Source organism: Glycine max, chromosome 9, assembly GCF_000004515.6.
Source record: "Glycine max cultivar Williams 82 chromosome 9, Glycine_max_v4.0, whole genome shotgun sequence".
Lineage (NCBI taxonomy): Eukaryota > Viridiplantae > Streptophyta > Magnoliopsida > Fabales > Fabaceae > Glycine > Glycine max.
In genome coordinates this window covers 46,560,960-46,574,121 of record NC_038245.2, presented here as the reverse complement: position 1 = coordinate 46,574,121, position 13,162 = coordinate 46,560,960, and the positions used below count along the sequence as shown (strand labels likewise).

At 32.1% G+C, this 13,162-nt stretch overlaps 1 protein-coding gene across 1 annotated transcript; it reads left to right on the top strand.

The window, feature by feature from the left end:
* Positions 1–6,680: 6,680 nt before the first annotated feature.
* LOC100791030 (uncharacterized protein At3g28850) lies at positions 6,681–8,947 on the top strand. Its single transcript, XM_006587694.4, has 2 exons — positions 6,681–7,108; positions 7,266–8,947. The coding sequence occupies exon 2, from the start codon at positions 7,287–7,289 to the stop codon at positions 8,661–8,663; it is 1,377 nt and encodes a 458-aa protein (XP_006587757.1). The 5' UTR covers positions 6,681–7,108; positions 7,266–7,286; the 3' UTR covers positions 8,664–8,947.
* Positions 8,948–13,162: the final 4,215 nt, after the last annotated feature.

Sequence of the window (13,162 nt, the reverse complement as noted above, 5' to 3'; positions counted from 1 at the left end):
AGCACATTTAATTACTTTAATTAGATTAATTAACATTAGTTATGGCTATGGGTTATTTCCTTTGCGAAATTCAACTGAATGGAGACCAAAGTCCTCTCTGTGTATTGATTGAGGTCAACAAGAATGTTATTCACCTTTATTGCTTGCGGCAGTCAGCGTTAATATTTTTTCTTTTTTGCAATTTTAGATTTTTTTTTTACCGGCAAGAATCAATTATATTTGAATCAAATAAGACATCTATAATTAAATAAATAAAGCTCTATATTATTTTTCTCTTCTCTATTTTTATTCATCCTATTTGTCACCTTTTTTTTTCTTCCTATCAAGTACAGTAAGTAAATTTCCAAGGATGTTTAATTACAAATACTTGTCTGGAGTATATAATCATTTATATTGCAAAAAAAATAAAATTTAATAAATACCCATATCCTATAAAGAAATAAGCGTTAAAGAAAATACAAATATATAAATAGGCGAAGTATGTGTTTGGATTTGTATCTACTATATTCATATTTACCCGACAAAATTCCTAAAAAATACAGAACATACTAATTAGTTGCTTTAATTTTGACGTTGCTGCCAAACACTCAAGCAAATATTAATTTAACAGTTGATATATATATATATATATATATATATATATATATATATATATATATATATATATATATATATATATATATATATATATATATATATATATTGGAGATAACTATCATCCTTTTAAATTAACTTTTAGAGTTGAGTTAATTTTTAACCCAAATTCTTAGTGTCATAATTTGTTGTTAATGACACAATCTAAGCAATAGTTACAAATATAAAGTAACCATATAATAAAGGTCTCAAAGCATAGAATGCTAATTACAAGCTTATATACATTATTGTTTGAGAGAAAATTAACTCTAGAAGCCAGACAAGAGTCATAAATTGAGAAAGTAAACTTTTATAAAATGTCACACTGCAACAGGTGAGCATCACACTCCATGGTTTTTTCTTTTGTGGAAACAGGCATCTCGATCTAAAATCTTCTATGATGCCCTTGTTCTAGCATTGTGTCCATTTTAGCCACTAGTTATTACTTTTGAAATCATATGTTGTGTTCTTATATATAAATCATCTTAATAATAATCTTTGATTAATCAATGCATAAAATTCTAAACTCTAACAATAATAAGAGGATTATAATGATTGAACAAATCAACATGCAAATTTTTAGGCGTTGATGAGGGGAAATTGAAGTTGCCTCCCTGGACAGCTGCAGCCATAATAACGGCAAGATCCTGCAACTGTAAAGACCTCATGTACACGTGCCATCACGTGTACCTCCAAATACCAAATCAGATTAATGAACTCATCGGTGTTCTGGCTTGCTGCTACTTATGCAATCATGAGTTCTGAATTGGGAAACTGACCAATTTGATTTTTTGATAATGTTGTCATCGATCGACCACGCATAACATTGTTCACGTAAATTGCCAAGTGGATATCACTGTGCTTAGCATTACCTCGAGAATAATTATAAATTTATTTCTCGTAATACTTTCCTATTTAAATCTTTTTATTTTCTTTATATAGTACTAATTATTAAACGTTTATTTTATAAAAAGGTTTACATCGCTAGCTAGTGCAGTAGATGATTGTATTATATATTAAGAATGATTAATCTTAACTCTTAAATTAAAATAAAAACAATGCAAGTTACGAATTGGACCTCGATTGACCCACACCCTTGAATAATGCCACTCATCATTGGAGGAAATCTCGAATATAATAACTAATGGCATGATCCCCTCAATTAATATCTCAATCAGGTTAATCTCTCATAGATATTGAGTCATTCCTTGATGCGATACACTCTCTTCCTATATAAGCACACACTAAGGGTACCTCAAGTATGTTCATCTTTTTCTACTCTTTTTCTCATGGGCCTGAACTAACTGAGTCTCAAAGCCCTTGAAGGTATCCTCAATCCAATCTCTACTTGTGGATCTTTTTCGATGCAGTCAAGCCGTGTCCCTCCAAAGATTCGTAAGAACAAATATAAAGTCTCTATTTGGATAGAAGTAAAGCAAGTTAAATATCATATAAGTGATAATAATTCAAAATCCTAATAACTAAGGTTTTGAATTGAATTAATGTGATGTTAATAAGTTTACTTGTGTAGTTTATTCATAATTACTGATAGAGTTATCTTAATGTTTTACCCCTTGTATTCCCAACAACTAGTAATATACTATTTTATTATTATTTATTATTTGTTAAAATTTATCTAAAACTTCAAAATCTTTAGTGAAATTCATTAAATAAAAATTGATTCTTAGAAAATTTTGTCATTTTTAATAAATTTTAGTTGATGATAAAAAGTGTGTTCAAAAGTTTTTATTAAAGTGTATGTTAGTAACATTTTCTCTAATTCCTTTATTAAAGTTCTTTTACGGTAAATAAATTTATGTTTTTAATCTTTTTAGTTTATTATTTCATACATTTATTTATAGAGTTTGGTTTTCTCTCATTTGAATATTTTTGCCTTTTTTATATTTCTAACCATTTATATTTTAAAGGTGTTTTTTTTTCAAATTTTTCTCATAAAAAACTAGTTCAAAACTTATTATTTTGCTACATATATTGATTATTTTAAATAGAAAAAAGATACTTTTCAGTTTTCAAAATAATACCCACGAAAAATCTTTTTTTTTTCGATAATTCTATATCTTTCAATTTTATTTTTTCAAATTCTAATAAATTGAACCCAAGAATCTCTATTAAGAGGACTTTGTGCAAATATTATTCTCATTCCGAGGGTTAATCTCACAACTTTACTTAAGATTCCTATTAAATGACCAAAAACAACTCTTGCTCAAATTGAAATCTAAACTTAAGCATAAAATTTAAACGTCTTAATTTTCAAACACACACATATATATATATATATATATATATATATATATATATATATATATATATATATATATATATATATATATATGTTTTATTCTTCTTACAAATTCTTTTAGGTAAATATGTTCCCAAATTATTATCGTGCGTACACACTCCAGCGAGTTTATTAAATGTGTTAGTTGGTGTATCAGTTTCCCGATAATAAGACTTTTTCTTGTGTTCATTTCATAAAATGAGAGCAATAAAGGATGCTATTTATTGAAGAGGAAAAGCATTTAAAAGAGTAAAAGTGTCTAAATGCAAGCAACGGCCAACGGTGACCACCATTTGCACAACGCCCACCTACTTGTGTAATACAAACTACAGTACTCATATCTGAAATATTTTTCAATAATTTCTTAACTAATACTTTCATAATAAAATATCAAAAATAAATATCTTTAGACTATAATTTTTATCATCAAATAATATTTTATCACATAATTTGATTTGTGATTGAATGATAATGTAACATTTTTTTTAATTATTTTGTCAATGTAAACTATTTACTTGTGTATCAATATTTTAATAATATAAAAATAATAAAATGATTCTTACCTACTAATTTGGAGAATCATTAAAAGCATTATAAAAATTAGAATTATTTAACTACAATTGTCTGCTTAATTAGAACAATATCCATATACCCTACGCCCTAAAAGCTATACTAATTTCTCATTTAGAATGATGACTTAGGTAAAGAAGTTAATGATGTACTTATTTTCTTTTTTTAGGATAATGATGTACTTATGTTACACAAAAAAAAATGATGTACTTATTTTAATCTAACCTCATGTTAGAAAAGCCATACTTATGTCCCTTCGAGCCAAAAAGTAAATTCGAGATCTTAGTTCAAAGTTGTCCGTTCATTATTCCATACTGCTTAAACGGTCTACGAAAGAAACTATATATGTTCATCTTTTTTTGGTACTAAAAGAAACCCTGTTAATCTAATCAAATTTATGACATGTACCAAAAATGTCGTGACACGCTAGGTAAATTTACATTTTTAGATCAATTATATTAGTTCATCACTCAGATTTGAATCTTATGCTCTTTTAACACATCAAAATGATGATCAAATTTATGTAAAGGATATGCCCATAACATCGCATAATTAACAGCACAGGGGAAAGTAAAATCATATGGTGTGTGTAAAATCTAAATGATTAGGTATTATTCTTAAAGATACATTAAAATTTGTCGTGTGAGTGTGTTCAATTGAGTAAGTTTCCCAGTTCCATTGCGGGACATGATTCTTCTTTGTCAACAACTTGTGTAAAATACTTTATACAATTATTATTTTTTTGGTAGCCAATGATTTAATTATTTATTAAATCGAAGCCTCTAACAAATGTTCCCCTTTAAATATACATTAGTTAATTAAACAAAGTTCATGCATGCTTATCTTATACTCTCCATCTCAAAAGTGTTGTATTATATTATATTTTATACATATTAAAAAAATAAAAAAATAAAAGAAAATAATAATTTTACAAAACTAATATTATTATTAGAAAAAAGATTATGTACTGATAATAATGTAAAAAAATTACACATTAATTCAATCACTTCTCATCATGAGTGATAATTTTATTGAATTTTAAAATAATTATTTTTAAATAATTCAGACAATAATTAATAATTAAATAATAATATAAAACTATTATCATTACATAAATATTAAACTCCGACATATTTGGTCTTTGCAGCTTTGCTGAATTAGCTCATCATTCTAAAACACCAACTATTTGATTCAATGATTTCGCTGGTCGCAATACAACTCTTATATTATAATTATTAGTACATTATCTGCAACTTACCAATAAATCATAATTATCAGTTAGTCATTTGTCTATTCATCATAATGTGAGTATTTTGTTAGTTTAATCGCAAACTTTATAATAAGGCACGAACATTTCGCCTACCTATATTTAGAAAAAATTGAATTAATTATGATCATAATAGCATTTTCTATTCTCTTTGGTTTTTATTTTTAGATTAACATTCTCTACTGTCTGAAACCCCATCAGCTTATTATTTTTCTTTTTTAATTAAATTTTTATCTGCATGTGACAAAGCAATTACTTTTTTTAAATCAAAATAATATATAGGAAAATTTCACAAAAACACACAAAAAACAATTGTAAGTTGAAATCCCGAAACATATTAACCAATACAATAAATAAATAATTTACACTGAGTACTTCCCGGATAATATTTGTTTAATGATCCCAACAATATCCTCTTCATTAAAATATGTTGTTTAATTACCTTCAGCATGCCTTATTTTGAGTTAAAGTTTGTATTAAAATAAATAAATAAACTAAAATACTACCTTTCTTTTAATTACCAAGAATGATAAAAGTCCGTATGAAGAATATATATATATATATATATATATATATATATATATATATATATATATATATATATATATATATATATATATATATATATATATATCACAACAATATCACTTAATGTTTAAGGCGAAGGTTAGTGTGTAACATTCATTATCAAATTATCTGCTCAGCAGCGAGGTCTCTTCAACGCGTCAAAACTCTTCGTTGCAATCACGCTCGAAGCAAAACAGAAGGAAAAGCTCTGAAAATAACTTCACGCTCAGCAAAGTGCGAGTGGCAGTAACATAGTACCTCGTGTTAACTATATCCAAATAAATACAGTATTTTCCGTTTAAGAAAACAACTACGAAAAATAAGTTTCTGTTTCGTAACATAACAACTTGTAAAAGATGGACGGTTTCAAGCCTAGGAAGGAAGAACTGAGTTTGCTAGGTGCGAAACAAAAATATTATCTAATGTGATAATTTAGATATAATCAATGGTTTAGGTAAGGATTATGATGGACATGCTTACATCAGAATAAATTGTAAAAATAAATAAAATTAATATTTAACCTTCTTCCTTCCTTCATCTTCTCCATTGTTAATGACATTATCACCGTTTATAGTTATGTGCCTTTTCCCATAAAGTTTTTTCTCTTCATGACAAGAAATGTAAATGCATCACATAGATCTGTTTCTTGTTATGCTTCTTGTATTCTCGTCAATGAAAAAAATCAAACATCACAAAAGCATATACATCGGCATTAATTCTTCCCGCGTATGAGATGTTACTGGATATTGGAATCTTCTAAAAAGGCAAACCGCAAATGTGAAGAGAAGATGACTTTCTTCATGCCTCTAGTTAAAAAAAATATTATTTTCATCCAAACAAATATTTTAAAGATCTAACAACACACAGAAAAATCGAGTGTGAAGGATGTCCACAATAAAGTTGTAGGAGTTGGTGAATGAAGGAAACAAAAGCAAAGGGAGAAAAAAAAAGAAAAAAAAATTTAAATTTAATTTGATGTAAATAATCTAATTATATCTTTCATTTATCTTAACATTAATTCTAAAACTCATCAAATCAAACTGTGTATCTAGATTTCGCACCTACCAAACTCATTTCCTCCTTGGCATGCTAGAACTAAAAGATGTTGGAATAATTATTTTTGTGGACATTAAGAAAGAGAATAAGAGAGAAATTTAAGCAATGATCCTTGCTCTCACCCATTTTGATTTTTTCCTCAAAAACTAACCCAAAAATTTAAAAAAAAAATACAAAATTACCTAACAATTTTCCTTTTTATTTTATTTGCTCAGTAAAATAACAATAACACTAAAAAAGAAATGTTTGGTATTGCATCGTCGTATAAAGCTATGTAAACTGAAGTAGCGTCCTTCAAATCTTGCAACTCTCGTTTGTTCTCATTTTATCTTTTTTCTCTCTCTAAAATTCTAGAGCGAGAAAAGGGAGAGAGATCAAAGTGGTGCAACAGTTCAATTGATGAACAAGTGATTGACTATTGATATCTCCTTTTGACTTTCCAATTCATGTTCTCAATTTCCCTTTGATTTCTCCTTCTGGGATTTTTTTCCCCTCCCCCTCCTCAATTTGATACTCATTTTTTGAAGGTTTCACACTGGAACAATTGTTGGAAAAAAAAATCTCCAATGGTTGAGTTTTTCTTGTTCTCTGTTTGGTCTTAAATGTGCCATCATGATCATCAAAAGCATATGAACAACAAAGTGGGGTTTGCAAGGAGTAATGTTCATTGGATTGGTGAACCAATATTTTTCCAGAATTGGCATTATCTTTGGAGGGTATAAGTTATCATAACACACGCAATCAATGAAACAATTCCACACCTTGTGAATTTGTTATCTTTTTTGTCTCATTATATTTCAGCTCCAAATTCACCTAATTAAAGTCTCAAAGGGTATCTTTTTCTTTTTTTTCTGTTTTTTTCCATCAATTCAGATTTGATATTTTCTGGTGATCATGGGTTGTGCAAGTTCAAAGCAAAAGAAATGTCGGCGATGCAATGCTCCTTATTCTCCTGCTCCTAGAAGCTATTCAATGCACGTTCATCACCCACCTCTAGCAGAAGGTGATAGCTACCACGTTGTGGCACTCACTTCCACAACATTGGGCACTCTCAAACTCAATTCCCCTGCTCCAACTCAAAATTTTTCTGGGAATTGTAACCATGATTTCAAGCTTTCCAATGGCAAGCTTGGAAACGCTGAAAGTTTCAGGTTTGATAGTGAAAGCTTTGTGCAAAGGCTTGAGGAGGAGAAGGAGAAGAAGAGTGAGGTATTGGAGAAAGACAAAAAAGAAGAGTTCTCAATGGGTTTAATTGAGGCCAAGACTTGGTCCAACATGATTGAGCAAAAGTTGCCAAAAGTTTTTCCCAAGACCCCAATTAGAACACCACCTGGTGAGCCTGAGACAATCAACACATGGGAACTCATGGAAGGCCTTGAAGACACCACGCCTTTCCGGTCGCCGATCCACTTCCGGAGCTTCTCCTTTGATTTCAATGGTGGTGATGATGTTGGTGACGGTGATCTTGATGTTGATGTTGATCCACCCAAGATGAGTGTTGTTGCTTCTCCAAAACCCATGTGGCTTCTCATGACTGAGGAGGAGTCAAGACTCAACCCTGCAATCTCAGATTTTGATCCTGAAGTGATTTCCGCATTCAGGAAGTCCTTGCAACAGCTCTCTCCGGATAGCCCCTTCCACCTTCGACCGGAGCCGGGTGACCAAGACAAGCAAGGGACTAAAAAGGGGTCCTCATTTGAGGAAAATGACTTTGTTGTGGATGATGTCAAGGTTGATGATCCATGTGGGAAGGACAAGTTGCTGTTGTACTTCACTAGCTTACGCGGTGTGCGAAAGACTTACGAGGATTGCTGCCAAGTGAGGATGATTCTGAAGGGATTGGGAATAAGAGTGGATGAGAGGGATGTGTCAATGCATTCAGGGTTCAAGGAAGAGCTTAAAGAGCTATTGGGTGATGGCCATGGTGGTTTAGGATTGCCAAGGGTGTTTCTTGGGGGGAATTACATTGGTGGGGCTGAGGAAATTCAGAGGCTGCATGAGGATGGGAAGCTTGAGAAGCTTTTGGGTTGCTGTGAGAAGATTGAGGACAGTGTTGGAGGTGATGGAGTAGGGGGAGTGTGTGAGGCTTGTGGGGATATAAGGTTTGTTCCTTGTGAAACCTGTTGTGGAAGCTGTAAAATTTACTACGAAGGTGATGAAGATGAAAATGAAGAAGAATATGTTGACGGTGAAGTAGGGGAGTGTGGATTCCAGCGTTGCCCTGATTGCAATGAAAATGGACTAATTCGTTGCCCCATGTGTTGCTGTTAGTTCTCAATTTCCAGGTGACATTTAACAAGAGGTACTGAAAAACCAAATTTTGAGTTTTTTGTTCTTCAGGGCATTTTGTATTTTGTGAGATTTTGTTGTACAGTCAAGTTTTTTTAATGTACTGATACTTACTAGTGAAAGAGTCAATAACGTGTTCTAATCACTCCCCTCTGCATAATCAGTGCAGTTTTCTACATAGTGTATACTTTTTCATTTTCCCTTTTGTACACAAATTGCCTTTCTTGCAAAATCAAGGAGAAATGCAAAAGAGAATTATAAGGTTAGTTGCTATCATTTGCATTCTTCATAATATGTCCTCCCTTTTACAATTTCAAAGATGTAATGTAATGTTTGAAAGTTGTTGCATTGGGGGCCTTGAAGCATTCTAGGCCTAGTGTTGAACCTGCCTTGAGCTAATTACAGAATGCACTTGAGGGTGTGGGGTTTATGAGCTCAATGCAATTACCATGTTTGTCATCTTTATGTTATCAAATGTTGACCACTACACGAGCTAAGACGTTAATGGTTCAATTCTAGACCTTGACTTTTTATTGGATTGGATTGCAATTCATTGGTTACTGATAAATGAACCGTGACCAATTTTTTAAAACTTAAAGTAATTTATTCATTCTCTGCATCACCGGTTTCTTTTTATAATTTTTTTTAACTGATCGTTTTCCAAACCATGGTTGCACATTTTCTTTGTTATATATAAACTCAGGTTTAGTGGGGGCATAAAATAGCATATTAGGTGGGCATAGTCTAGGTCAATTTCGGCGAGAGACTTGTGATTGAGTCAAATCATCTTTCTCTGGATGGAAAAGCATTATATCTAAATGTTAATGCATCTCCACTATCCTCCCCAAAACAATAGGTATATAGATTATTTCTAAAAGAGTGATTTTACAATTTCAACCCAATAGACGAATTCTTCTAAAACCTACCGAACAGTTCAAAAGCACATCAAGTTTCTTTTAAGTTAAAGAAGTTCCAAAATGCAGCAGATATAGTTTTTTATTATTCTCATTTAAGGTTTTACTATTTGTTTTTTTTTCTCTTTTATTCTTCTCAACTATTTACGCCCAAATTAGAGGTTTGGTTTTTGGCTTTCAAGAATATATTCTAAGAAGATACTAATCTATCAAATTACCAACAAACACTGAAGATAAAGACTATTCTTAATGGTGTGTTTTTATACACGTATAAATTTTAACATCACTTTAAAATAAAGGAATTTTAGTCCATTGCATTGTATTCTGATCATCTAAGCAAGAAAATGACACTGCATGGTCCAAATGGTCCAAAACTTAAAGACAAGAAGAATCACCAATTTTGACCTCAGATTTCACCACAGCATAATATTTCCAAAGAAGCGGTTGAAAATTGAAAAGGGGTTTTAAGACTTTTATTTACTTGGCTGATCATTACATTGCGGTGCCATACCCTATTATGTGAAATAATTGCTATAGTTCATGGAGCTCACGATTAGAGATATCCATGTCGTGCCATTTACAAAAGAATGCACCACTAAGGAACGCCTGAATCATACAAATGATTTGTGCCAAAGAAGCAAACTTATTTTTTCTTTACCTACTTGTGTCCTTTTTTAATCAACTTCTTGTGTTAATGCAATCAATGGACCTTGATGCAAGAAAAACCCAATAAGCTACACGTCCCTTGCTGTCCAATCATGGTCACAACACATATTTAGGTGGTTAGTGGTAGATGACAATTACAGTGCTGAAATGGTTGTAAATGCCAATAGCTTATTTATGTGGAGGGCAGTGTTAGATGTAGAATACACAAATGATACATTATTTTTTTCTTGTGATTTCTTATGAAATCATAAAAATCACCCAATATTGTCAGTGACCCCGACAGATATAAACAGTTTTGATTTAAAAGGGATCAAAGCATCATTACAAAGGGCAGTACTAGATTCAGTAGATTGGCGAGAAAAATAGTTACATGTATGGGGGCATCAAAGCATGGACCAGTCCTTCATGCACATGTGGCCTAAACATCCACCATACTTGCCGTCACCACCCACAAACAGCTCCGTCTCCACCGACACTGGACCCTCTATATTGGCACCAACACCAACGGGTTAACTCTTTTGACTTTTGAAAATTCTCACTTCTCTTTCTTTTAGAGTGTGTTTAGATAAGGTAATTTAATTAGGTAATATATTTTTTATAGAGAATTAAATTCTTTTTTATCAAAAATAACTGTTTGGATATTTTAGTAAAAAAAAATTCAAAATTTTAGAATTTTAAAAGGAATTTTATTTAGTTGAAAGAATAGAATTTCAAATTCTATCTTCAAATGAGTGAATTTGGAAATTTTGTAACTTACTCTTCAACTTTTCTCTCTCAAACTCAACTCAACGTACCTCATCATCATCGTGTTCTCCTATCTCCCATTGGCCCTGTCAACTTCAATCTCATCATCGTCGGCACCGCCCTATCAGAATCCGTCATCGCAGCCACCACCTCTGCCGTTGGCAAAACCATCCTCCACCTCGACCCCAACTCCTTCTACGGCAGCCACTTCACTTCTCTCTTCTTCCACGATCTCACTTCCTACCTCACTTCCCTACACTCCCTCCCCTTCGCCGCATCCTTTGACTCTGACGACATCGTTGTCGTCGACCTCGTCCATAACCCCTCTGCACCGACGCGGAAACCGTAACCTACGATGAATCCACGTTTCTCAACGAAAACTCGTGAAAATTCAACATTGATTTGGGAGGTCCAAGGGCGCTGTTCTGCGCGGACAAGACGATCGATCTGTTGATGAAATCGGGCGCAGCGCAGTATTTGGAGTTCAAAGGAATCGACGAGAGCTTCGTCTATGAAGCAAACACGGATTTGGCAAACGTGCCGAATTCTCGAGGAGCGATTTTCAGAGACAAGAAGTTTTCGCTAAAGGAGAAGAATCAGTTGATGAGGTTCTTCAAGCTGGTTCAGCAGCACAGTCATGGTATCCAAACACAAAATTTTAAAAATAAAGAAATTTAAATTGAAGCATTTGAGATTCTCAAAATTTAAAATTCTTTAGAATTTAAAATTGGTTCATCCAAACACACTCTTACTATATTCAAACTCATTTAATTATAATTGACTATTGATGTTTACGAATAGAGTTTTTTTTTATTATATTCTTGGCATGGTAGTCCATAGAAAAACTCGTTATACCTTTTAGTGGGAGTAAATTTTTACTAGAACTATGTCCATTTTTCCATTTTGTTAGTATAACCAGTTGTCATTTTAAATTAAAAGGAATAACTTGAAGAATATGTGCAACAAAAAAGTTTATACTAACATCATTACTATAGAAAAGAGTCCATATATGAAAAAAGAAACCAGCCACTACCTGGTTATGATGGTAATTAAAGAATGACAACTGGTTCATTGTTGTAGGAGTACAAAAAGAGGGATTGATGCTAGGTGCACCCAACATTTTAAGTGAATGGACAAAAATGTCATCCACTCAAATTGATCTGTATGAGTCATATGAATCAAATTACATGATCCGTATATTTTATACGAATCAATCATGAACTCACATACCTTCGACGTAGGACAATTTTAAAGTTAACAAAAAAATGTTAGGTGCACTAGCAATAAAACTAGTGCACCTAGCCACACTCAAGAAGGGGACACACTTTGACAGTACCCATTCAACCAACACAAGCCCACAAAACCAATCCCCCACGGATTCATTATACAAGTAATAAATATAAATCTGTACTTTTAACAAATAAAATAAAAAGAATGGATAAATGAGGTTACATTTTCCCATTGACACGGGATAAAGGCCAATGAGAAAAATTACATATATAAATAATTGATATCAATTCATGTAACTTACTATTATTGGACCAAAGTAAGTCGGCTACGGCAAAATAGTGGTTGGGTCGTAATGATGAATTGTTTGCAATGGGATATGCATATGCTGGCTGGGATGCCTATAAAAGAATAACAATGGAGTTGGCAAGGAATCAATTGCAGTAGATAAATATTAGAAAGTAGTTCACACGTTATGTAAATTGTTGGTTGCTTATGTTTTGAAAGTAACAACCCTGTGTGGTAGACAGCGTGAAAAGAGTGTTGATGCTTACACCTGAAATTAATTATTTTTTTTATGAAGACAAGGAATGTACATTTTGCATGTGTCTTGTAACAGCAATCCACCGTCTAGTTGGAACTGCCTTCTTTCATACATAGCTTAACATGCCAAAATTCAGACATCAAGTACAAATTTAGTTTAAGTTATTTTAGCAAAGTAACACTTTTCCTTTTCTGATTAACATCTTAAGAGAGTTCTTTTCTTCCTTATATTACAAATATGGTAGAATGGGAAGACACCCCTACTACTACTGAGCAAAACGCCAACGACATGTTCGAACTACTAACAGAAGTCCATCCTGATAATCACTGTGCAGGCTTAAACTACAACTAGTTTTATCTGGTCGCGACTACTCAAGTAATCATTGG